This window comes from Rhinoraja longicauda, chromosome 4, assembly GCF_053455715.1.
Source record: "Rhinoraja longicauda isolate Sanriku21f chromosome 4, sRhiLon1.1, whole genome shotgun sequence".
In the NCBI taxonomy this organism is placed as follows: Eukaryota; Metazoa; Chordata; class Chondrichthyes; order Rajiformes; family Arhynchobatidae; genus Rhinoraja; species Rhinoraja longicauda.
In genome coordinates, this window is record NC_135956.1 from 71,453,700 (window position 1) to 71,480,815 (window position 27,116).

The following is a 27,116-nucleotide window of genomic DNA, read 5'->3' on the forward strand; positions in this document are numbered from 1 at the left end:
GAAATTAATAATCCCAATACTTGTGCCAATGAATCCCAAAGTCTTTGATGCAACCAAAGACAGTCCAGAGTTCATGGTTGAGGTTCGTGTTGTGTAGTGTTCAAGAGCGTGATGGTTGTTAACTTTATGTTTATTATTGTCACGTGTACTGAGGTACAGTTTAAAGTTTTGTTTTGTATGCTATCCAAATAGATTAGATATACCTTACATAAATAAAATCAAGTCAAAATAAGTACAAAAGATACAGCAAAGGGGAAGATACAGATACAGAATATAGTTCTCGGCATTGTAGCATATCAGTTCCATAGACAAAGTCCAATCCCTCAATTAGGTAGCGGTGAATCGAACAGTACCCGAGCTTATAGATTAACCATTTAGAAGCCTGATAACAGAGGGAAAGAAGGTATTCCTGAATCTGGTGGGGCGTACTTAGGGGAAGAAGCTATTCTTGAGCTTCATGGTCACAGTTTTCAGACTTCAGAGGTAAAGTGGACCCGTAAAGGGGATATATTTGGGTATCCAGAAAACAGTTAATCAGAGACACAAAATCATACTAGCACGGACAGGAGAATGCCAAGCTAACAGAAATCAGTGTTGGATCAATAAGATATTTTCAGGTTGGTAAGATATAATTAGTGCAGTTTCACAGGAATCTGTGCTGCAGCCATAAATATTTGCCATCAGTGTACATGATTTATGTGAAGAAACCGTGTACTGTAGCTGGATGTGTTGAAGGTAACCAGATAGACAGGAAAGCAAGTTATGTGGGGAAATCCAGATTGGAAGACATACCGTAGTTACAGATTAAGGGCTCACCATTTAAAATGGAGCTGAAGAGTCATAAATCGTCTACACTGTGGAGGTTGAATCATTCAAGGCTGAACTAGGTTCGTCTTCAATTGAGAGGTCAAAAAATTCTGTCAGTGAGGCAGGGAAATTAATCTGACGCCAATTAAACCATGAGAAGGGCAAATTGTAGGTTGGCCTTTAGGGGAAGAGAATTTAGTAACAAGAGTAGAGATGCCTTGCTTCAATTATATTGGTTCGGTCGCCTGGTAAACTGTGAATAAGTCGGGTCTCTACCAAAGGAGGGTGGAGAAGAAAACTGAAAATCTAGTGTCTGTACGTCATTGGGGTGGTGTTGGACTGATATTTTCCATGCTATAGGATGTTGCTCCTACTAATATGCAAACACATTTTAATTTACGATGATACAGGGAACTGCAGATGCTGGTTTACCAAAAAAAGACACAAAGTGCTGGAGTAACTCAGCAGGTCAGCCAGTATCCCTGGAAAACATGAATAGGTGACTTTTCGAGTTGGAACCCTTCTTCGGACTGAGTTCTGAAGCCAGTCTGATTTTTTTTTTTACAACGAACAATGAATTTACAGGGAAAAAACTGCAGATGCTTGTACAAATCGAAGGTATCACAAAATGCTGGAGTAACTCAGCAGTTCAGGCAGCATCTAGGAGAGAGGGAATGGGTGACGTTTCGGGTCGAGACCTTCAATCAGTCTGAAGAAGGGTCTCGACCCAATACGTCACCCATTCCCTCTCTCCTAGATGCTGTCTAACCTGCTGAGTTACTCCAGCATTTTGTGATAACAATGAATTTAAAGGAATCAACCTTACCAAAGCTCCTGACTTCTGATGGTCTCAACTCTGGCTCCAGGCTGAGAGCCAGCCCATGGTTCCCATGGTTCTCGTGGTACACCCCACCCTAGACTCTTGGCTCACATTCAAGACGAATGATTGAGCCAGATGCCAAACCATGAGGACTTTGGAACAATCAGATGCTAGATTATCAGAGGTTTACTTTAATTGCTATGTGGGTGTGCAGAACGCAGCGTCACCAGATTGTCTCCTGAAATGACTGATTTGTAGTGTGCAGAGAGATTGAGCAGACTGGTCTTAAACCTGGTCTTCGCTTGGGCAGCTTACAACCCAGCGGTATGAATATTGATTTCTCTAACTTCAAGTGACCCTTGCTTTGGCTCTTTCTCTGACCCTTTTCCACCCTAGTTCTCTGACTAGTTTCACTGTCCTTCTGATTAATTTTACTGATTGTATGCTCCTTGTCACCTTCCCCTCAGCTAACAATTAACCATTCTACATTTCCTTAGCATCGTCTGCTTTGATCTGTCGTTTTCTCACACTCTTCCATATCTCTTTACTCCCTCTCCGCTGACTCACTGAGAAAAGGTCTCAACCCATTCTTTCTCCCCAGAGATGCTGTCTGAGCCGCTGAGTTACTCCAGTATTTTGTGTCTATCTTTGGTCTTAAACTCTGAGTTTAGATGATTAAGACTTGGTATTGTTGGGACATAGAACAGAGCTTGACATCGCAGATAAAGAGATAATGTATCTCTGGGCTGGAGCGCCTTGAATCAGTGGTGACAGTCTCAAAATAGGGGAGAGACGAGGTGAAATTTCTTCAGAAAGTGGTGTCGTTTTTGGAATTTTCCACTCTAGTAGCTTGTGGAGGTTTGGCTGCTGATTGTATTTGAGAAAGGGATCAATTGAATTGTCGGTATTAAGGGTATCAGGAGATACATAATTAGTGTAGGAAAGGTGTGCTGAGTTAAAAGAACACCATGATTTCATTGAGTGGCAGAGCATGCAAGAGGGACTGAATGACCTATTCCTGAATTTTTGTTTTATGTACTTAAGATCAGATCAGTCATTATCTTCGTCAATAGCAGAGCTGGCTTGATGGGTCAAATGAAAAAAATAAAGAATCAAGTGCAGAAATAAGCCAACTGTCCTCCCAGGTTTACAACGATCAATTGTTAGCCTTATGGGCTCGGTGGGCCGAAGGGCCAGTTACCATGCGTAGTGAATGTTCATAATGATGAATGGAAACTAGTGAAAGGAAACCAAGTGAGCGTTCATAATGATGAATGGAGTGCCTCTCGAGTTGCTGCCTTGTCATGGATGATATTGATATTCTTGAACTTTTTTGAGCTGCATTTATCTCGGCAATGTTAAAGTATTTCCATAATTGTGTCTTGGCATAGTCAGTGTATCAGCCATTAAATGACACACGGGACTGCAGATGCTGGGATGTTGAGCAAAAATCAAACTGCTGGCGGAACCCAGTGGGTCAGGCAGCATTTGTGGAGCAAAGGTATTTTTGCCATTTCTGGTCGAAATCCTATATTGGGACCAAGAGTGGAAAGGAGAGGTGGCTGTATAAAGCGGTGATGGGGAGGGGTTTGGGGGGAGTTGGCAAGTATTAAGTGAATCATGGTGATTGATGTCAGATGGAACTAGGTGGAGAAAGGGTAGAAATTGGGTAACAGGGGTTGTGGAGGGGGTGTCTGAGAGGACCTGGGGGGGATCAGAAAGAGAGAGAAGAAGGGATATGGATTACCTGAAATTGGAGAATTCATTGTTCGTGTGGTTGAGTTGGAGACTATCCTGGTGGAATATGAGATGCTGTTCCTCTCGTTTGCATTTGGCCTTACCCTGAATGATAGAAGATATATATCAAAGGTAGACACAAAATGCTGGAGTTACTCAACGGGTCAGGCAGCATCTCGGGAGAGAAGGAATGGGTGACATTTCGAGTCGAGACCCTTCTTCAGACTGATGCCAGGGGAGGGGGCGGGACAAAGATAGGAGGAGACAGGAAGACTAGTGGGAGAACTGGGAAGGAGGAAGGGAAAGAGAGGGACAGAGGAACTATCTGAAGGAACTATCTGAAGGATAGTTCCTCTGAGGAACTCTGAGGAACTAGGAAAATTGACAGGGGAGAGCCGGTGGATGTGGTGTACCTCGACTTTCAGAAAGCCTTCGACAAGTCCCACATAGGAGATTGGTGGGCAAAATTAGAGCACATGGTATTGGAGGTTGGGTACTGACATGGATAGAAAGTTGGTTGACAGATAGAAAGCAAAGAGTGGGGATAAATGGGTCCCTTTCAGAATGGCAGGCAGTGACTAGTGGGGTACCGCAAGGCTCGGTGTTGGGACCGCAGCTATTTACAATATACATCAATGACTTGGATGAAGGGATTAAAAGTACCATTAGCAAATTTGCCGATGATCCAAAGCTAGGTGGCAGTGTGAACTGTGAGGAAGATGCTATGAGGTTGCAGGGTGACTTAGACAGGTTGTGTGAGTGGGCGGATGCATGGCAGATGCAGTTTAATGTAGATAAGTGTGAGGTTATCCACTTTGGTGGTAAGAATAGGAAGGCAGATTATTATTTGAATGGTGTCAAGTTAGGAAAAGGGGACGTACAACGTGATCTGGGTGTCTTAGTGCATCAGTCACTGAAAGGAAGCATGCAGGTACAGCAGGCAGTGAAGAAAGCCAATGGAATGTTGGCCTTCATAACAAGAGGAGTTGAGTATAGGAGCAAAGAGGTCCTTCTGCAGTTGTACAGGGCCCTAGTGAGACCGCACCTGGAGTACTGTGTGCAGTTTTGGTCTCCAAATTTGAGGAAGGATATTCTTGCTATTGAGGGCGTGCAGCGTAGGTTTACTAGGTTAATTCCCGGAATGGCGGGACTGTCATATGTTGAAAGACTGGAGCGACTAGGTTTGTATACACTGAAATTTAGAAGGATGAGAGGGGATCTTATCGAAACGTATAAGATTATTAAGGGATTGGACATGTTAGAGGCAGGAAACATGTTCCCAATGTTGGGGGAGTCCAGAACCAGGGGCCACAGTTTAAGAATAAGGGGTAAGCCATTTAGAACAGAGATGAGGAAAAACGTTTTTAGTCAGAGAGTTGTGAATCTGTGGAATTCTCTGCCTCAGAGGGCAGTGGAGGCCAATTCTCTAAATACATTCAAGAGAGAGCTAGATAGAGCTCTTAAGGATAGCGGAGTCAGGGGGTATGGGGAGAAAGCAGGAACGGGGTACTGATTGAGAATGATCAGCCATGATCACATTGAATGGCGGTGCTGGCTCGAAGGGCACCTATTGTCTATTGTCTATTGTCTATTGTCTAAGTCAAGGGTTCAAATGGCCCAAGCCAAATATGAGATGCAGTTCCTCCTGACAGAAAGGTCAGATTGGGAATGGGAGGAGGAGTTGAAGTGCTGAGCCACCAGGAGATCAGGTTGGTTAAGGCGGACTGAGCGAAGGCATTGAGCGAAACGTTCGCCGAGCTGCGTTTGGTCTCGCTGATGTAGAGAAGTTGATACCTGGAACAGCGGATACAGTAGATGAGGTTGAAGGAGGTGTAGGTGATCCTCTGCCTCACCTGGAAAGACTGTTTGGATCCTTGGATGGAGTTGAGGGGGGAAGGTAAAGGGACAGGTGTTGCATCTCCTGCGGTTGCAGGGGAAAGTACCTTGGGAGGGGGTAGTTTGGGTGGGAAGGGATGAGTGGACCAGGGAGTTACGGAGGGAACGGTCTCTGCGGAAAGCAGAAAGGGGTGGAGATGGGAAGATGTGGCCAGTAGTAGGATCCCGTTGGAGGTGGCGGAAATGTTGGAGGATAACTAGTAGAGTGGATAAGGGAGAACCAGTCGATGTGTTATATCTGGACTTTCAGAAGGCCTTCGACAAGGCCCCACATAGGAGATTGGTGTACAAACTTAAAGCACACGGTATTGGGGGTTCAGTGTTGAGGTGAATAGAGAATTGGTTGGCGGACAGGAAGCAAAGAGTAGGAATAAACAGGTCCTTTTCGGAATGGCAGGCAGTGACTAGTGGGGTACCGCAGTTATTTACAATATATACTAATGATTTGGATGAGGAAATTGAATGCAACATCTCTAAGTTTGCGGATGACACAAAGCTGGGTGGCAGTGTTAGCTGCAAGGAGGATGCTGGGAGGCTGCAGAGTGACTTGGATAGATTAGGCGAGTGGGCAAATGCATGGCAGATGCAATATAATGTGAATAAATGTGAGGTTATCCACTTTGGCGGCAAGAACAGGAAAGCAGAGTATTACCTGAATGGTGGCCAATTAGGAAAAGGGGAGATGCAACGTGACCTGGGTGTCATGGTGCACCAGTCATTGAAAGCAAGCGTGCAGGTGCAGCAGGCAGTGAAGAAAGCGAATGGTATGTTAGCATTCATAGCAAGAGGATTTGAGTATAGGAGCAGGGAGGTTCTGCTGCAGTTGTACAGGGCCTTGATGAGACCGCACCTGGAGTATTGTGTACAGTTTTGGTCTCCTAATCTGAGGAAAGACATTCTAGCCTTAGAGGGAGTACAGAGAAGGTTCACCAGATTGATCCCTGGGATGGCAGGACTTTCATATGAAGAAAGACTGGATAGACTAGGCTTATACTCGCTGGAATTTAGAAGACTGAGGGTGGATCTTATAGAAACATATAAAATTCTTAAGGGGTTGGAGAGGCTAGATGCGGGAAGATTGTTCCCGATGTTGGGGAAGTCCATAACCAGGGGTCACAGCTTAAGGTTAAGGGGGGTCTTTTAGGACCGAGATGAGAAAACATTTCTTCACACAGAGAGTGGTGAGTCTGTGGAATTCTCTGCCACAGAAGGTAGTTGAGGCCAGTTAATTGGCTATATTTAAGAGGGAGTTAGATGTGGCCTTTGTGGCTAAAGGGATCAGGGGGTATGGAGAGAAGGCAGGTACAGGTTACTGAGCTGGATGATCAGCCATGATCATATTGAATGGCGGTGCAGGCTCGAAGGCCGAATGGCCTACTCCACCTATTTTCTATGTTTCTATGTTTCTATAATTTGTTGTATACGACGGCTGATGGGGTGGAAGGTGAGGACACGGGGGACTCTATCCTTGTTACGAATGGGGAGAGGGTGAGCAAGATTGGAGCTGCGGGATATTGAGGAGACCCTAGTGAGAGCCTCATCTCCAATGGAAGAGGGGAACCCCCGTTTCCTAAAGAATGAGGACATCTCCGATGCCCTAGTATGGAACACCTCATCCTGGGTGCAGATGTGGCGTAGACGGAGGAATTTGGAGTGGGGGATAGAGTTTTTACAGGCAACAGGGTGGGAAGAAGTGTTGTCAAGATAGCAATGGAATCAGTAGGTTTGTAGTAGATGTCGGTCACTAGTCTGTCTCCTGTGATGGAGATGGTGAGATCCAGAAACGGTAGGGAGATGTCAGAGATGGTCCAAGTATATTTAAGAGCGGGACGGAAATTAGTGGTGAAATTGATGGTCAGTGAGTTCTGCATGGTACTAAAGGTAGCACCAATGCAGTCGTTAATGTAGCGGAGGTAGAGTTCGGAGATGCGGCCAGTGTACGCCTGGAACAGGGATTGTTCGACGTACCCTACAAAGAGGCAGGTATAGCTGGGGCCCATGCGAGAGCCCATAGCTACGCCTCGGATTTGGAGGAAGTGGGAGATATATATCAATATCCTATGATCATTTGAGAGGTCCCCCACTTTATTTAACGTCTTTTAAAGAAAGTGGAGATTGAAATCTCACATTGAAATGTGTTGGTGACATCAGTTATTCAAGAACTATATTCTTCTTGAAGCTGCCCAGTCACATATTAGCCACTCTTCATGGCTCTGCTTTCTTTGTTGACAGCCAAGAGTTGTTACCAAGAATAGATTTATTTTTCAGTCCATCACCTCTTTATTTTGATTTATGTTGTGTTAAAAAAATTCACTCCTAAGCCATTTGAGAGCCTTAAGGATTTTTAAAATGTGAAATGTTGGAAATTGTGCTGAAATTCAAGCATTTGTCAAGTAATATTCTTTATTTAAGAAAATTCATCTTTATTAAATATTGTACATTGGTGGGCTCACTTGCATTGCATTGAAGAATAATTTTTCATCTCCTATGATCTTAATATACACCAAGAACGCACAGAGGGAGAATGTACATCTTGGTTTTCAGTTTGTTAATTTGAAGAATTGGAAGCATGACCTGCAATGGTTGAAGTGAGATAGAAGGTGAAGTCGGTGGTGTTGGGGAAGGGCGTAAATGGCAGTTCGGGGGATAAGCGGATGAACCCACTTGCTGGCCACACAGAAGGAGGATGGTATCTGGCTCCTGGTGGCACCTCATCTCCACGGGGTGACTTGAATTCATCATGCATCAATAATGCCGGAAATTGAATTTAATACAGAGAAACGTGGGATGTTGCATTTCGGGAAGTCAAACATGGGCAGGACCTACACTGTGAATGGTAGAGCTCTGGGGAGTATTGTGGAGCGGAGGGATCTCGAAGTGCAGGTGCATGCTTCCTTGAAGATGGAGTCGCAGGTAGATAGGGTGGTCAAAAAGCCTTTTGTCACCTTGGCCTTCTTCAGTCAGAGTATTGAGTATAGAAGTTGGGAGGTCATGTTGCAGTTGTATAAGACATTGGTGAGGCTGCATTTAGAGTATTGTGTTCAGTTCTCGGCATCATGTTATAGGAAAGATGCTGTTAAGCTGGAGAGGGTACAGAGAAGATTTACGAGGATGTTGCTAGGACAAGAGGGTCTAAGCCAAAGGGAGAGGTTGAGTAGGCTGGGACTCTATTCATTTGAGCGCAGGAGGATGAAGGGTGATCTTAAAGAGGTGTATAAAATCATGAGTGGAATAGATCGGGTAGATGCACAGTCTCTTGCCCAGAGTAGGTGGATCGAGGACCAGAGGACATAGGTTTGAGGTGAAGGGGAAGGAATCTGTGGAGTAACTTTCACACAAGGGGTGGTGGGTGTATGGAACAAACTGCCAGATGAGGTAGTCGAGGCTGGGACTGTGCCAACGTTTAAGAAACAGTTAGACAGGTACATGGATAGGACAGGTTTGGAGGGATATGGGCTAAATGCAGGCAGGTGGGACTAGGGACGCTGGGACATGTTGACCATTGTGTGCAAGTTTGGCCAAAGGGTCTGCTACCACTATTTCCAGCTGTATCATTCTTTGACTCTATCCATAGGAATACCGTGCTCTGACAGTGTTGCAAAATTATCCTGCCTTGCTTCTGCTGGATTCTAAGCTTGCTCGGAATACTCCATTCACTCCTTTTCCACCTTCCCATCAACTCAACTCAGAGCTGAAAACTCATAACTAATATCTTTCAGCTTAGCTTCAACTTCAGCTTCAGTTTTAAACTGGTTAGCACGCACAAAATGCTTTTCACTGTTCCGAGTACACGTGACAACAAACTAAACTCAAACAAACTCAATTCCCGTCTGTAATGCTGCTTCTCCAGCAGCTGAAGCTGCAAATATTGTAAATCTACAACCAGAAAAAAAAACCTGAAAATGCTCAGCAGGTCAGGCATTATCTTTACTTTAGACTTTAGAGATACAGCGTGGAAACAGGCCCTTCGGCCTACTGAGTCCACTCCTACCAGCGATCACCCCATTCACTAACGCTATCCGACACACCTGGGACAATTTTTCCAAAGCCAATTAACCAACAAACCTGTAAATCTTTGAAGGAAACTGGAGCACCCGGAGAAAGCTCACGCGGTCACAGGAAGAACATACAAACTCAGTACTGACAGCACCAGGTTCGAACCCGGGTCTCTGGCGCTGTAAGGCAGCAACTCTACCGCTGCGCCACCGTGCTGTCCTCAATGGAGAGAGAAACTCTTTTTGAGTCGACGAACTTCCATCAGAAGGAGGGTACAAACCTGTTTTCAGCTGCAGAGAGGTAGAGGTTTAGTGTGGGAATGTTCACGATAGGGTGGAGACCAAGAATGTCTCAGCAGCTTATACACTTTGGTGCCATCTTAGAACGTGAAAAGAAGCAAAGGGATATGTTGGCTGCAAATTTAAAATTAAAAAAAATGTTGGAGTAGGTAGCATCTGTGGAGAGAGCAAAGCCAAGTCAATGTTATTGATTGATGAATATGTCGAGTTGAAGGGTTTTTGTCACAGCATTAAAAGTCAATGGGAGAGGTACATGGTTAGGAAATATTTAGAGGGATGTAGGCCGTGTGGGCAAATGGGACTAGCTTACATGGGACATCTTGGTCAGCATGAATGAGTTGGGCTGAAGGGCCTATTTCGTACTTTACGACTCTGACTCTAAACCATTCTGTGTTTGTGTCTCTCCAGGTGGTGACTCTGAAGCTGGGATTCAAGGGCAGCATGGAGTACTGTACCAGACTGCAGATGTACAACAGTTTCTTCAGCAGGATGACGATCAAGGATGGGTATCTTGGGCATGGTCCCTTGTTCCTGCGCTGGTCAGTTCTTCTGAGGAGGGAGATGAGAGCTACGAAGTAGATGAAGATGGCATTAAAATAAATCTGCTGCGACCATTGCCTCCCAAGGATCCTGTGGTTTCAGTGGGATTCTACTGCACCAAGGCAACAGTCACTTTTAAGGTTTGTGAGACCCAGGCAGTAGTCGACAATTATTTGGCACGCATGTTCTCTGGTACTTTTTTATTCAAAATATTGATGGAATTTTTGATCATTTTTGGTTGGGTATTAAAATAATGTTGGTCAGTGCGATGTTGTAGCATGTTGAACTCTTTATGGTTGGAGTGATGATTTTCTGAACAATCGTGAACCTTCACTTAGAACCTTCATTCAGAGACTTAGAACCTTAAGTCTCTAATCTCTGTAATTTCACCCCCAAAACCTTTTCTGCCTTAGATGCCATTTCTCCGTAACCCACCTCTGAACAAACTCTTGATGACTACTATCCTTATAATTCTTCATGTGGTTTACTTCGTAGCATTCTTCCGAAGCACCTTATGGCAAATATGTCATATCATTGAAGCTATTGTTGTACTTTTAATAACCTTTGGGGGCACAATGGCACAGTGGTAGAGTTGCTGCCTTACCCAGAGATCTGGGGTTTTTCCCTGGCAGTCCGTACCGAGTTTGTACGTTCTCCCTGAGACGGCGTGGGACCCGAGACTCCGGGTGCTCCATTTTCCTCCCACACTCCACAGTTCGTACGTTAATTGGCAGCTGTAAATTGTAAATTGTGCCTAGTGAGTAGGATAGTGCTCCTATGCAGAGTGATTGGTGGTTAGTGTGGACTCAGTGGGTCGAAGGGCCTGATTCCGAGGTGTACCTTTTCATAGCTTAGTAAAATTTCATGAATGTAGTTGAAAATAAATGAAAATTTGCCTTTTTCTATGCATGACAATTCACCGATGAATAAGTTGACTATTGATGAATGAAAATTATATCTAAACACCAAGCAAAATTATTTTCTGGTTACATGGGCTGTGAATAATTAATTTCTCAGCAAATTTAAAAGGGAAAAGACATTGAGAACATTTAAAATTGCTTCCTAATGGTTTGTGCATTCAATAGGTCTGATTTTTATGCTGCATATTGTAACTATCCTCTTCTCAGAAAGAGTGTTATCATTGGATAATTTCTCCGCCAATGAAATACATTTTCCACTTTGCTCCAGCTGATTGAGATTTATTTGATGTACACAGTTTCAATGTAATCGTCCCCTGCTCTTTGCATCTATCTGGGGGTAGTACCTTCTTTCTCATTTGCAGAAGTTGCTGTGGTTTCTATTTCCATATTTGAAACATTTTAACGGTTACTGGCCCTGTTTTGTTCTGGCCTTTTCTCGCCTTTAGTTTTACTATCAGTCTGAAGAAGGCTTCCGACCCGAAAGTTCACTTATTCCTTTTCTCCACAGATGCTGCCTGACCTGCTGAGTTACTGCAGCATTGGTGTATAAACCAGCATCTGCATTTCCTTCCAACTAAATTGACTTTGTTTGCTGTACGATCAACTATTTAACGTGATCAGACATCTACTTTCTCCTGTCTTGCTTCCAATTTGTTGACTGATACAGTGCTGTAAATCGTCAGCCTGTAATTTCGAGACCTCTCTCAGAAGTCTGCAAATGAGGACGATGGGCAGAAGCAAACAGAGCTTATTAAGTCACCCAGGGTTCATAGTCAGTATTATAGGCAGACCTGCTTCTGGCATTTATTCACAGAATGCTGGAGTAACTCAGCAGGTCAGGCAGCATCTCAGGAGAGAAGGAATGGGTGACTTTTCGGGTCGAGACACTTCTTCAGACTGATATCAGGGGGGCGGGACAAAGGAAGGATATAGGTGGAGACAGGAAGATAGAGGGAGAACTGGGAAGGGCGAGGGGAAGAGAGGGACAGAGGAACTATCTAAAGTTGGAGAAGTCAATGTTCATACCGCTGGGCTGCAAGCTGCCCAAGCGAAATATGAGGTGCTGTTCCTCCAATTTCCGGTGGGCCTCACTATGGCACTGGAGGAGGCCCATGACAGAAAGGTCAGACTGGGAGTGGGAGGGGGAGTTGAAGTGCTCAACCACCAGGAGATCAGGTTAGTTAAGGCGGTCATTTTTCCTGCTTCTGACATTAGTTTTAACAATTTCTTGCAATAGTTTTAAAAACATAAAGTTACTGTTAATCCCAATTTCCCCCCTGCACTCCATTGTGCTCTTCTTGCATTGATTTTGTGCAAATTATGGTGAGAAACCACTGCATTAGAGTGGAAATATGCGGTCAAAGTATATTCTTTTCGAGACACAAGAAACTGCAGATGCTGGATTCTTGAGTGAAAAACAAATCAATGGGTCAGGCATTCTTTTTGAGATTGTTATTAAGTCACCATGAAAATGCAAAGAAACGATGGCTTGAAATATCTTTCACACTCTCAGTATAACAGTTTATCAATAAGGTCAGTGTGTTATAATGTAGGAAATGTGGCATCCAAAACTGAACACAACAAATCTCCCCACAAGCAGAGTTAAATCATTAGGGTCACTGCAGCTGTGTTGCAGTTAATGACGCTTGTATTCCTACTCAGTGTCAGTCTTGTAGCCTGATATTTGAATATCTGCATTTTCAGCACGGGCTAATCGATTGCTATTAAAAGCAGAAAACCTATGTTATTTTGTCCGCCATTGTCAAAATAACAGATTAGGTCGTATCTGTGGAAGCAAAGGAATGACTGACCAGGGGATCAATCGTGCTGCCAGGGAATGTGGTGGAAGCAGATACAATAGGAAGGTTTCAGAGGCATTTAGACAGACACACGAGCAGACAGGGAATGGAAGGATGATTACTATTTGCAGGCAAAGGGGATTAGTATAAATTGGCAACGTGATCGGCACAGACATCGTTGGCTGAAGTGTCTGTTCCTGTGCTGTATTGTTCTAAATAAATTAAACCCGATCGACTTCTTTCATCTGTTTATGGAAAACATAGCATGCTGTGTTGGTTTAATACAAATTAAAAAGGGTAGCAGCTGGAAAATTGAAATGAAAACAGAAATTGTTGGAAACACTCATCCGATCAGGCAGCATTTCTTGAAAGAACGGTGGCACAGTGTTAGAGTTGCTGCCTTGGAGCGCCAGGGACCCGGGTTCGATCCTATGGGTGCTGTCTGTTCGGAGTTTGTACGTTCTCCCTGTGACCTGCATGGGTTTTCTCTGGGTGTTCTAGTTTCCTTCCTCACTCTAAAGACATGCAGGTTTGTAGGTTAATTGGCCTGGTTAAATTTTTAATTGTCTCTGTCCCTCGTGTGTGTAGGATAGTGTTAATGTGCTGGGATCGCTGGCCGGCACAGACTCTGTGGGCCAAAGGGCTACTTCCGCACTGTATCTCTAAACTAAACTAAATTGATTTATCTTTTTGGATGATAGCCATAACATGCTGGATTAACTCAGCGGGTCAGGCAGCATCTCTGGAGAAAAGGAATAGGTGACTTTTCGAATCGAGACTCTTCTTCAGACCGAGAGTCAGGGGAGAGGGAAACTAAACGTATGAAAAGGTACAGAACAAATCAAATCCAGCACCATTGACCAAGAAATGGTGGAACCCACAATGGTCCATTGTTGGCTGTAGAAGAGGTGATAACAAGGAATAAGAACAGTGCTGCCTGACCTGCCAAGTGTTTCCAACATTTTCTGCCTTGAATGAATGAGAATTTGGAAATAATGAAACATGGGATCTGAGTAGGATTAGTGTAAGTGTGTGTTTGATGGTTTATGCAGACTCGGTAGGCTGAAGGGCTTGATGTGCCTGTGACTCAGTAGTATTTTATTGAACAATCTTTTATCATGTGTGGGTAAGAAGTTGCAGCTTTTATCATGTTATTCCTGTAAAAAGTAGACCATAAGACATGGAGCAAATTAGGCCATTCAGCCCATCGAGTCTGCTCCACCATTCAGCAGTGGCTCATGTATTTTTCCCCCTCAACTCCATTCTTCTACCGTCTCCCCGTAACCTTTGACACCCTTCCTGATCAAGAATCTCCACTTTAAAAATACCCACAGGTCTCCACAGCCACCTGTGGCAATTAATTCCACAAATTCACCACACTGGCTAAGTAGTTGAGCATCACCATGTGAATTGTTCAATTTGCAAAAAAATCTGTTCTGGCGAAGCAGATCTTGAACAGTAGCTTCAGTAGTAGCTGTTTAAAATAAACCCCTGAAAACTACAACAATTGGGAATGGATTGAGATTTTAACCTAATTTAGTAAAATTGAAATATAATATTTTATTGTGAACAAATTTCAGGACCTCTCACTACATTTTTAAATTTATCTTGGCATTTTGTTCAGTTTTTATTTCATATATTAAAAGTTTCCAGCTGTAATGACATAATATTCACGATGCATGATTATAAATCCTCAACTAAACTAAACTAAACTAATAATCATGCCAATTTTCAGAAGTATTACTTAACAATTGTTCTAATTGCCCAGTAAAAAGGTTTGAAATTAATTTACACTTAACTTGGGACAGAAATAGTCTCACGTTGCTGCCTTATTGTTCTCTACTGTTGCGATCACTCCAGTATTACAAGATGCCAAATTAATCCTACTGTTGATTTAATAATGCTTAAAATTGTTCTTCTAGATTGAGTTCCTCGAATCAATTAATTGCTTTCCGCTGAAATAATTGCTGACAGATGAAGCTAGTTATATTATGCATAACTCTTTACCTTATGGCATATTAACATAGCTATGTGAAGCCAACATGTGTAACATGAGTTACACAACATGAGCAATGGAAATGGATTTGTAATGAGAGCTGTGGGTATTTCCATACTGTAGGAATGAATATTGCTTCCAATCATGACAGTATAATTGAGATAATTGTCAAGGGTGAGTTGACCATTGGTAATTGTTTGGAATCTGAATTCAATTTGACAATTTCTAAAACTTCTTGCTGATTGATTATGAAATTCTGTAGCTAGATGCCATTGGTTCAGATTTAACTTTTCAAATATATAAAAAAATATCCATGTGAACATCATTCCCTCAAATCTTTTACAGTTGATTTGCAAGAATGCAAGTTTTTTTAATTTTTCACATCCAGTTGCATAATTATTCAGTTAAATAAAGATATGGACTTGACAGTGATGAAGGTATTTGACTAGCAGATGTAAAGAAATTGTTAACATGAGAAGTTTAACATTAACCTTATGTTCAAAATACATGTCATTATCTAGATGTGATTAAATCATAGTCAACAGTGAGCCTTATATCCTGATGTGGATAATAATTTGCAGCTGTTTTTCTGCACCTGTTTCCTGTGTAATAACAGAATTTGGTTGAAATGTAAGGACTAATTTGTCTGCAGCAATTTTGTGTATTGAGATGACAGGTTATGACTATTTATTGCTAATATACAATGTATTTGAAATGAAGTATTGTCATTTCATTACAGTTGACGGAAATGCAAACGGAGAGCAGCTACTATAGCCCTCAGAAAGTTAAATCCAAAGAAGTGATTTGCTGGGAGCAAGAAGGAACTACTGTCGAGGTATTTGCTCAAAATAATATCAAAGCTTCCTGTGATAGCACTTTGTCAATGATTTACTAAGTTTGCATTTTCAATGTGTATGTATTCAAAACATATTTGCATGCGTTTTCTTAAATGCGTATGGGAGAAAAACAAAATAACTTTAATTGATATTTTGTGGAAGGACTTCCATTTTATGAACTGACAAATATGCAGAAATCCCTTTGTAAAAGTAAGCAAGTGCCAAATAAAATCTATTGTTTCCATTAAAGGTATGTGTACTGTTCTCAGTTGGCAGTAATATCTGTATGAAATAGCCAAGACTGAAGTCATTATTATCCTTTCTAACAGCAGATTTCCATTATATGTTGAGATAAGGAGGATAAAACCTGGCCTTTAAATTAAATCTACATTTATATTGATCATATTTATGCAAAAGTTCAAAGTCAGAAAGGAACAGAGTTTGGATGAGAATGTATTATTTTCATGAATCACAGTGTAGGAATAACATTTGGACTAATGATTTTATTAAAAATTCATACCGTTCCTAATTTAATAATTGATTTATTTGAGTGTTTGGCTAGGAATAACCCCGAAAATTGTGAAAATGAGTGCAACTTAGTGAATATATGATGAGCCGACTCTCTTAATCTAAAATGCTTCTAAATATTTCAGTAAAAATACAAAGAAAAAAGATCTATTGTGTGCAATTTCATTTGGAGGAAATTGCACTGAAGAATGTGCTATTTGGGTTGTATCTAAACTTTTCCGAAGGTGCCAGAAGTAAGAAATGTATCCAACGTTTTCCATGATCTGCACTGGTTTGTCAAGTCGGTTTTATCATATGTTTATTTGTGAGGCTATTTGATGAGGTACATATGCTCATTATATTATAGTCTTCCCAAGAACTCTTTTGAAGAAAGAGAAATGCAAGTTAAATGGGAGGAGTTAAGTACTGAGCCGCCAATGGATATAACTTTCAAAGGTGTTTTATTGTCACATGTACCAATTAAGGTACAGTGATATGCAAATTAACATACAACCATACAAAAAAAAAGCAACAAGACACCCAACTACATAAAAGTCAACATAAACATCCACCACAGCGGATTCCCCACATTCCTCACTGTGATGGAAGGCAAAAAAGTCCAATCTTCTTCCTCTTTATTCTCCCGCGATCGGGGCAGTCGAACCATCCATCGGGGCGATCGAAGCTCCCGCAGCCGGCTGTCGAAGCCCCCCCCCTGTCAGGGCGATCAAAAGATACGATACGGAAAAAAATCATGTCGAGATCAGCATTTTGGTATTAATTCATTTCCAACATCCTAATCCCAAGGAAAAGGATTTAGAAAAGTCAAGTCAAGTCAAGTCAATTTATTTGTATAGCACATTTAAAAACAACCCACGTTGACCAAAGTGCTGCACATCTGACTAGGAAAAAAAGAAACATACAGTGGCAGGCAGCCAAACACAACGGCGCGGCCATCTTGAACAAAATGTTAATTCAATCACCCACAGTCCAACAATAAAAGCACTAAACAGGCACCCAAATTACCCAACCCCAAAAACCCCCCAAAACACAGTCCAACAATAGAAGCATTAAATAGGCATTCAAATCACACACCCCAAAACCCCCAAGAACACAGTCCAACAATAAAAGCATCAAACAGGCACTCAAACCACCCAACCCCAAAAACACACAAAAAAGAAACATCCATCAAAGAAACATCCATCACAGTGAGTCTCCTCCAGTCCTCTCTCTCCTCACTGTGATGGAAGGCCACAATGTCTTTCCCTTCTCCTGCTGTCCTCGCCCGCAGTCAGGTTGTTGTGGTTGCAGGCCGCACCGGACGGTCCACAGCGGGCCAAGCCCAAGGCGCGTCGCGTCGCAGCCGCTCCCGCAGCCTCCGAAGACGGCCGGCTCCGCCGATGATAAGTCCGATCCGGGGCGGGCGAACACGCTGTCGCTGCCGCTGTTGCTGCACGTCGGGGCGGTCGTGGCTCCCGACATTGAAACCCCCGCCCAGCAGAGAAATATCCCGCGGCCATCTTAGGCCGCGCCGGACGGTGAAATGTCCGCGCCCCAAGCCCCGCGATCCGGGGTGGGCGAACACGCTGCCGCTGCCGGAGCTCCCGATGTCGGCATCCACGCGGCCCGAACCTAAGGCAAGTCGCAGCTGCTCCCGCAGCCTCCGAAGACGGCCGGCTCCGGTGATGGTAAGTCCGATCCACGGACTTGGATGGTAAGTCCGATGGAGGCTGACAGCTCCAGGAGTTGGGCCGATGGTAGGCCGCAGCAGGAACGGAGACACGGCCCAGAAAACAAAGGTCGGGTCTCCGTTCGGAAGGGACACATATTTACAGTGTTAGTTTCCCCCTCCCCCCCACATACACACATAGTACACAAACACAAAAACACCACATCACAACTACAATTAAGACAAAAAAAAACAACAAAAACACAAAGACAAATGGACCGCAGGTGAGCGGCAGCTGCTAGGGCAGTGCCGCCATTTTGTCAGAAAAGGTTTGATAGAAACTATAGAGGAACAAGCTTGAGGATCTGTGTGGAAAGGAACTGCAGATGCTGGTTTATTCTGAAGATAGACACAAAATGCTGGAATAACTTAGCAGGTCAGGCAGTATCTCTGGAGAAAAAGAATAGGTGACGTTTCGGGTTGGAACCCTTCCGTCTGAAAAAGGGTTGCAACCCAAAATGTCACCTATTTTTCTCCAGAGATGCTGCCTGACCTGCTGAGTTACTGCAAGATTTTGTGTCTAAGCTTGAGCATCTGCAGGGCAAATAAATGTCTTATTTTCTTCGGGACAGCACTATGATTTGTGTCTATGAATTTGTTATTGAGTTGAGAAATTATTGTTTTGAGTACGGTAACTAACTATTACTTTTAACTTGCTCATTTACGTTGAATACTTTGGGTGTACATTCATTCAACTATATATATATTTAATAAAAATAGGCTATTATTTTTCACTAATTCACTTGCTGGGATGTTTTAGAAAATGAAAATAGATTTTTTTCTTTTATTGTTTTAATCTGAATAATTAATCCTTTTATTTGACAAGGTGCTGCTGATGGGAGAACCTTTCTTTGATTGCCAAATGGGTTTTGTGGGCTGCAAGGCTTTTTGCCTTAAGGGAATAATGGCTGTGAAGGATTTTGAGGAAACTGCAAACAGATCTGAAATCGTAAGTAATTGAATCAAACTTTATTGTTTGGTAGGTTTTATAATGCATCTTTATAAGATTTTTGGAGAAAAATATTATTAACAAATGTCTTAAAAAGGTGAGAGGTGTGGTGTGTGTGTGTGTGTGGGGGGGGGGGGGGGGGGGGGGACGAGGGGAAAGGGTTGTTGGTGTTCGGAAGGGAATTCCAAAATTTAGGGCTTGGGTGGATAGAGAACATTGAACTTGGAGGATTATGAGTTTGTGGAGAGTGGCAAAGTTCAAAGCAGTCACTTGGACCAGGAAGGGTGAAGAAATGAAGAAATAAGTGAACTGATTGTTTGGAGAGCATTAGAGTCCCCAGCTTCCTAGCCTATTAGAAATCTTATTAAACCCAACATGGAAATGGGAAAAAGGTAGTTATGGACGACTACATCGTGGATGTCTTAATTGTCATCATGTATAGTCTTTTCACGGACTGGATATCATGCAACAAAAAAGCTTTTCACTGTACCCTGGTACAAACGGCAATAATAAACTAAACTAAACTAGATATCAGAAGCATAGCTCTATGTCAGATTGCATGCTGGAGTTTTGAATGATCGGCTTTATTTTCAGGAGAAGGATAGAAGGACTGAGCACGAAACAGAGCCTGATTTGGAAATGGCCTTGGCTTTGGAATGGCCACTTTTCAGCCACAGCAAAGGCTGGATGTTGGCAAACTGGCCAACAACTGGGGAACAGAGAGAGATGCGGAACCAGAGCTGGCTATCGGTGGATGGAATTAAATACAATATATTCAGAATATGTCACTGAGGCTCAGCCCTTTGGGAGAGAGAAATGCTCCTTGGGAAAATGAGAGTGAAAGATGAGAAATGCTTTGGCATTGGTTGGATAGACAATAGACAATAGGTGCAGGAGCAGGCCATTTGGCCCTTCGAGCCAGCACCACCATTCAATGTGATCATGGCTGATCATTCTCAATCAGAACCCCGTTCCTGCCTTCTCCCCACACCCCCTGACTCCGCTATCTTTAAGAGCTCTATCTAACTCTCTCTTGAAAACATCCAGAGAATTGGCCTCCACTGCCTTCTGAGGCAGAGAATTCCACAGATTCACAACTCTCTGACTGAAAAAGTTTTTCCTCATCTCCGTTCTAAATGGCCTACCCCTTATTCTTAAACTGTGGCCCCTTGTTCTGGACTCCCCCAACATTGGGAACATGTTTCCTGCCTCTAACGTGTCCAATCCCTTAATAATCATATGTTACAATAAGATCCCCTCTCATCCTTCTTAATTCCAGTGTATACAAGCCTATTCGCTCCAGTCTTTCAACATACGACAGTCCCGCCATTCCGGGAATTAACCTAGTGAACCTAGGCTGCACGCCCTCAATAGCAAGAATATCCTTCCTCAAATTTGGAGACCAAAACTGCACACAGTACTCCAGGTGCGGTCTCACTAGGGCCCTGCACAACTGCAGAAGGACCTCTTTGCTCCTATACTCAACTCCTCTTGTTATGAAGGCCAACATTCCATTTGCTTTCTTCACTGCCTGCTGTACCTGCATGCTTCCTTTCAGTGACTGATGCACTAGGACACCCAGATCTTGTTGTACATCCCCCTTTCCTAACTTGACACCATTCAGATAATAATCTGCCTTCCTATTATTACCACCAAAGTGGATAACCTCACATTTATCCACATTAAACTGCATCTGCCATGTATCTGCCCACTCACACAACTGGTCCAAGTCACCCTGCAACCTCATAGCATCTTCCTCACAGTTCACACTGCCACCCAGCTTTGTATCATCTGCAAATTTGCTAATGTTACTTTTAACCCCATCACAATAGGAACGGAGTTGGCTTTAAGGCCCTCCTGGTGGGGGATGGAGGTGTAGTGACTGGACATCCATAGTAAAGATGAGGGAGTGGGGGCCTGGAAAACGGAAGTTATTGAGGAGTTGGAGAGAGTGTGAGGTGTCTTGGACATAGGTAGGGAGGGATTGGACCAGGGGGGATAGGATGGAGTCGAGGTAGGTGGAAATTACTATTAATCATTAAATATTGTTGATCATGAGCAACAAAATATTGTGTTGCCGAGAATCCAGTTTATAGCTGCTTTGGTATGAAAACATATGTCTTCCTCTTTACAGAATGCCTTGGAGTCATTGTGGCCAACTTTGCTAGTCAATATTAAAATTGAAAATGCAGGAAATGCTCAGCAGGTCAGGCAGCTTCTGTAACTGGAGAAACCGTGCTGATGGATTCCAGGAGTTTCTGTTTTAATTTCACATTTCCAGCACCCGCAGTATTTCCCTTCTACCAGTCATACCTTGCATTGTGTAAATAATTCAGTGTAGAGCAGGACAAAATACTCAGGCACTTTTTGGAAGGAGATACCTTGGGGAATCTGTTTGCTATTCACTTGTATGTCTCCTGCAGGAAATTGAAGGTTTGGCTCTCGATTTAACTAGGTATAACTGGATATTAAATAACAGCATGCAATTTAGTTTTATTCATAGATCCATGGACGTTCAAAAGAACTTGTCTTTTTTAAAGTTCCGTCAAATTAATTAGGTGTTTAGGCATTTTGGGTTTTCTCTTGGCAATATAACATCAACCATGATGGTCAATAAGCAGTACCACCACTTATAAATACTCCCCCCTTACTCCCTACTTCCCCCCACACTCACCAGTGTTTCATTTAAGCATGCAGCCTACAGCAGTCTAACTTAATAGGTTCATTTCATTGCAATAAAAATGCACGTTTAAAAAGCTTAGGGGAATACAAGTTAACTTTTAAAGAAAAAAACATGAATGAAATCTATTGATTTTGAACCATTTGTAATCTGTTTTGACTTTATTACGCCGTTAGTTTCACTTAGTTTATTAGTGTACCGAGTTACAGTGAAAAGGTTTTTTGTTGCATGCTATCAAGTCAGCGAAAAGACTTTTCTTGAATACAATTAAGCCGCCCACAGTGTACAGAAATAACGATTTAAAAGAGAGGAGCGATTGTAATGAATGATTGGAGATCCACTACTGGACCAGGATGCAAAGAGTCACTTGGCTTCAGCGCCATCTTGCCATGGAGAAAATAAAGTCCGATTAAAGATAGTTAAAAGGTCTCCAATTAGCTAGATGTGAGGTCAGGACTGCATTCTAGCTGATGTGAGGACTGTTCAGTTGGGAAGAAACTGTTCCTGAATTTGGAGGATGCCAAAAAATGTGGCTTCTGACCACAGCAGTTGGTAACTTGGCGGGATGTCCTTTCTATTCAATTTCCAGTGCTTTATCCTTCACCATAATTTATTTTCCTCTGAAAATTGTATTGTTGGTTATCCTTCAGGTACAGTAAAAACAAAATAAAAATTCTCTTTCTGAGGGGATATGAATTATAAAACAGTGGAGTTTCAATTACTGGGATATTCTCCAGGCTTCCTATTAATGGAAAGGATTGTGAGGAGCAAATTTATAGGGAAATTGTACAGATGTTGCTAAATCCATGGGGTAGCAATAATGGGGAACATCATTGATCCAAATCGAGACCAGAATAGCAATTACGTAATGGGCAAAGAGGGATAGGAGTTTCTGAAGTGTGTTCTGGAGAACTTTCTTTAATGTTATGTTTCCGACTCAACAATGAAGGCAGCATTGCTGGACTTGGTTCTGGGAAATGAGCCAGATCAAGCGGGGCAAGTGTCAGTGGGGGTCCATGCAGGAAATTGATCGTATGATTTAGTTAAAATAGCAATGGAAATGGATATAGATCATGAAGGTAAAAATAGTAATTTGGAGAGGGATATGTCAAGGAATGAGAACTGATCTGATAAATTGGATATTGAGTCCAGGAAGCAAATATGTACTTAAATTATAGGAGGCTGTTAAAGTAGGAAAGTTTCAGCTACAGTTTAGGTATGTTCCCAAGAAGGAGAAAGATTGGAAAATTGAACTTGCAGCTCCATGGAAGAGAGGAAGGTAGAGCAGAAAATAAAGAACATTCGGCTGATGCTTGGCTGTTGGCAGGAGTGAAAATGAGGCTCATTAAAGAAAATTAAAATGGAAGGCAAAGAGAGGTCATGATAAAAGATTGGCAGCAAACAAAGGGAAAACCATAAGTACCCTGTGGATGTGAGATCTAAACCAAAATTGACAAAGTACTTTGCATCAGTCCTCACCCAGTGAAACGCTGCTGTCCCAGTAATTGAAGAGGTAATAGGGAATTAAAAATTGATAAAGGGAAGACGCTGGAAAGGTAGGAGAATGGGTTTAAGAGGGAAAGATAGATCAGCCATGATTGTATGGCGGAGTAGACTTGATGGACTGAATGGCCTAATTCTGCTCCTAGAACTTATGATGGCGGCTGCCATAGCAGCTGCGGCTTACCTGCGGTCCATTTGTGTTTGTGTTTTTTTGTGTCTTAATTGTAGTTGTGATGTTGTTTTTTTGTGTTTGTGTACTATGTGGGGGGGAGGGGGGGAACTGTAAAATTGTAAATATGTGTCCCTTCCGAACGGAGACCCGACCTTTGTTTTCTGGGTCGGGTCTCCTTTCCTGCTGCGGCCTACCATCGGCCCAACTCCTGGAGCTGGCGGCATCCAGGGCTCTGGTTCGCAGAGCCCGCGGATCGGACTTACCATCAGCGGAGCCAGCCGTCCTCGGAGGCTGCGGGAGCAGCTGCGACTCGCCTTAGGCTCGGGCCGCATGGATGCCGACATCGGGAGCGCCGGCAGCGGCAGCGTGTTCGCCCGCCCCGGATCGCTGGGCTTGGGTCGCGGACATTTCACCGTCCGGCGCGGCCTAAAATAGGCCGCGGGATTTCTCTCTGCTGGGCGGGGGTTTCAATGTCGGGAGCCACGACCGCCCCGACGTGCAGCAGCAGCGGCAGCAGCAGCGTGTTCGCCCGCCCCGGATCGCGGGGCTTGGGTCGGCCCGCTGCGGACCTTTCACCTTTCACTGCGGGAGAAGACGGCAGGGGAAGGGAAAAGACATTGTGGCCTTCCATCACAGTGAGGAGAGGACTGGAGGAGACTCACTGTGATGGATGTTTCTTTTTTTTGTGTGTTTTTGGGGTTGTGTAACTTGCCTATTTTAATGCTTTATTGTGTAATCTGCCTAATTTAATGTTTTATTGTTGGACTGTGGGTGACTGAATTTCGTCAAAAAAAAACGTTTTTTTGGATGACAAATAAAGCTATCTTGAATATGAAACAGAGTAGAAATTAGCTAATCACTTGAAATAAAATAGAAAATGTTGTAAATATTGAATTGAATTGACAAACATTGCATAGCCCACCAAGTCCATCAATGGACAATAATAGACAATAGGTGCAGGAATAGGCCATTCAGCCCTTCGAGCCAGCACCGCCATTCAATGTGATCATGGCTGATCATTCTCAATCAGTACCCCGTTCCTGCCTTCTCCCCATACCCCCTGACTCCACTATCCTTAAGAGCTCTATCTAGCTTTCTCTTGAATGAATTCAGAGAATTGAGGCGGAGAATTCCACAGATTCACAACCCTCTGACTGAAAAAGTTTTTCCTCATCTCCGTTCTAAACGGCCTACCCCTTATTCTTAAACTGTGGCCCCTTGTTCTGGACTCCCCCAACATTGGGAACATGTTTCCTGCCACTAACGTGTCCAACCCCTTAATAATCTTATACGTTTCGATAAGATCTCCTCTCATCCTTCTAAATTCCAGTGTATACAAGCCTAGTCGCTCCAGTCTTTCAACATATGACAGTCCCGCCATTCCGGGAATTAACCCATTCACTTTTTGCTGGTGCACCCCTTTGCCTCCTAACCCGGAGGCTCAGCATCGCCTGTAAAATCAGATTTCTCTGAACTTTTGCCAGGTGTAATTCAGCGTATGATCATATATAGGTAATTTGCCAGTATGTTGCTGGAGAATTCATGCAAGAGTGCATCCTTCTGCTGGACATATGGAGACCACGTGGAGTGCAATAATGGACGCAACACTCCCTGACGGGTGTTATTTCTGTTATTCCTGGACTTCAACATTTGGCAATGAAAGTTCTGCAAACGTTCACCTCAATAATTTTCAGTTTTTCTCCTCATTAGGGTTCTCATTAAGCTGGAAAGAGTGCAGAGAAAATTTAGACCAGACTTTAGAGTTTTCCAAGATTAGTTTAATTTAGAGATACAGTGTGGAAGCTGACCCAAAGATCCACCAAGTCCATGCCGACCAACGATCATTCATAGACTAGTTCCGTCTTACACAGGGCACAGAGGTAGAATTGCTGCCTTATAGCGTCAGAGACTCGAGTTTGATCCAGACTACGGGTGCTGTCTGTACGGAGTTTGGATGTTTCCTCCGTGATTTGCATGGACGTACGCGTTTGTAGGGTAAATTGGCTTGGTATAAATGTAACTTGTCCCTAGTGTATAGGTTATTGTGCAGGAATCGCCGGTTGGCGTGGACTCGGTGGGTGGAGGGGGCTATTTCCACGCTATATCTCTAAGCTAAACTAAACACCAGGGGCAATTTACAGAAGCCAATTAACCTACAAATTTGCACATCTTGGGCGTGTGGGATGAAACGGGAGAACCCAGAGAAAACCCATGCAGTCATAGGGAGAACGAAAAGCTCTGTACAGACAGCACCCGTAGTCAGGATTAATCCTGTGTCTTTGGCGCCATAAGGCAACAATACTGCTGCGCCACTGTGCCGCCTGGCGTTGTTTACGAGGATGTTACCAGGACTCGAGGGTCTAAGCCACAGGAAAAGGTTGGGCAGGCTACGACTTTATTTCTTGGGGTGTAAGAGACTGAGAGGTGATCTTATAGAGGTGTATAAAATGATGAGGGGATTAGATAGGATGATTGCGCAGTCTTTTACACAGGTTAGGAGAATCAAAAACCAAAAGACATAGTTTAAGGTGAGAGGGACGAGATTCAATAAAACCCGAGGCACACTCGGAGTGTGGTGGGTATATTGAATGAGATGCCAGAGAAGGTAGTTATGGCTGGTACATTAACAATCTTTTTAAAAAACTCATGAACTGGTACATGAATAGGAAAAGTTTAGAGGAATGTGGGCAAATGGGACATTTTGGTTGGCATGGATGAGTTGGGCCGAAGGGCCTGTATCTGTGCTGTATGATTATGAGTAATAGCTCTAAGCAATCCTACGGGTTGCAAATTATGGCAAATTATGGCCTGGTGTTCTTGTGCTTATCAGAGATGAGGTTCCAATTTTTGTTGATTTGGAGGATCATTTTAATTATGCACGTGTAGCGATGGCAACTTTATTTAAGTACATCATGTACATTGAAAAATGCGTTGTTTTTTTTGGGTCAACTAACCTTGAAAAGAGGAGGTTCATGATGTGACCTTTCGTCAATGAGACTCTCAATTAAGAATACTGAAAATAAAAGCTTATTTCTCAATTAAATAATTCAAATGAACTCAAGATTACTTACAGGGTTATCAGATTTGTGCAGAGAAATGATTTATGATTGCAGTTTTAAATCTAACAACTTTTTTTTAAAAAGGAAGCCTGTTTCTTCAGTTGCGGTGAAAGTCTGAACAGCAAAGGATTAACATACCTCACCAATTCCCTGTTCGATTACCGAAGTCCAGAAAATAATGGTGTCAGGGCCGAGTTTATTTTGGATGCTGCCCAACACAAGGTCAGATGATTTTAATAACTAATTATTACATTGGGAGAATTTATTTTCCCAAGATTCCATTTTAAAATTATTGCATGAAAGGTTTTGTAGGTTTTGCATCGTTTTTAAAACTAAGCTTCAGAGGGAAAATGTAAAATTTCTTCCTGGCATGAATCTATCATAGAAATATAGAAGCAACTATTGGAATAACTTGGTAATTCAAATTTAACTTGATTTACTAGCATGATCTGATAATAGAGTCCAACAGTAAATTTAATTATATTTTAATAGTGTTTTAATTAAATTTATTGGGTATACATCATATTTTTTCTAATTGTTCAGAGGTGTCCATAAGTATGGAGTCTTACAGTGCAGAAACAGACCCTTTGGCCCAACTTGTCCATGCTAATCATGATGCCTCATTTATACTAGTCCACCTATTTGTTTGGCCCATATCCTTTTTTTCTATATTTTCTAAGCTTTTTCTACCCATGTACCCGTCCAAATGTCCCCCAGGTATAAAGCAAATAGAAGGACACCATGTATAGGTTAAAAAGCAAATGCCGTTGGGTTACTTTACATTCGTTGTGTGCATGAGGGTAACCAAAAATATCTTAATTCCCAAACCAAACCAAAAGTTAATAGAAAAATCCTGTGTGTGCAGTTGTTG

At 42.8% G+C, this 27,116-nt stretch overlaps 1 protein-coding gene across 6 annotated transcripts in view; it reads left to right on the forward strand.

The window, feature by feature from the left end:
* vps13b (vacuolar protein sorting 13 homolog B) overlaps nt 1-27,116 on the forward strand; it is a 752,723-nt gene that overhangs the window by 103,078 nt on the left and 622,529 nt on the right. For all 6 annotated transcript variants that reach the window (XR_013547184.1, XM_078398050.1, XM_078398047.1 and 3 more), the window contains exons 8-11: nt 9,964-10,235; nt 15,550-15,645; nt 18,709-18,831; nt 26,330-26,467. Coding sequence is in view for 5 of the 6 variants with exons in the window: in XM_078398050.1 (XP_078254176.1) it covers nt 9,964-10,235; nt 15,550-15,645; nt 18,709-18,831; nt 26,330-26,467 (629 nt within the window). In the remaining variant the exon portion in view is untranslated. The remainder of the gene's footprint in view (nt 1-9,963; nt 10,236-15,549; nt 15,646-18,708; nt 18,832-26,329; nt 26,468-27,116) is intronic.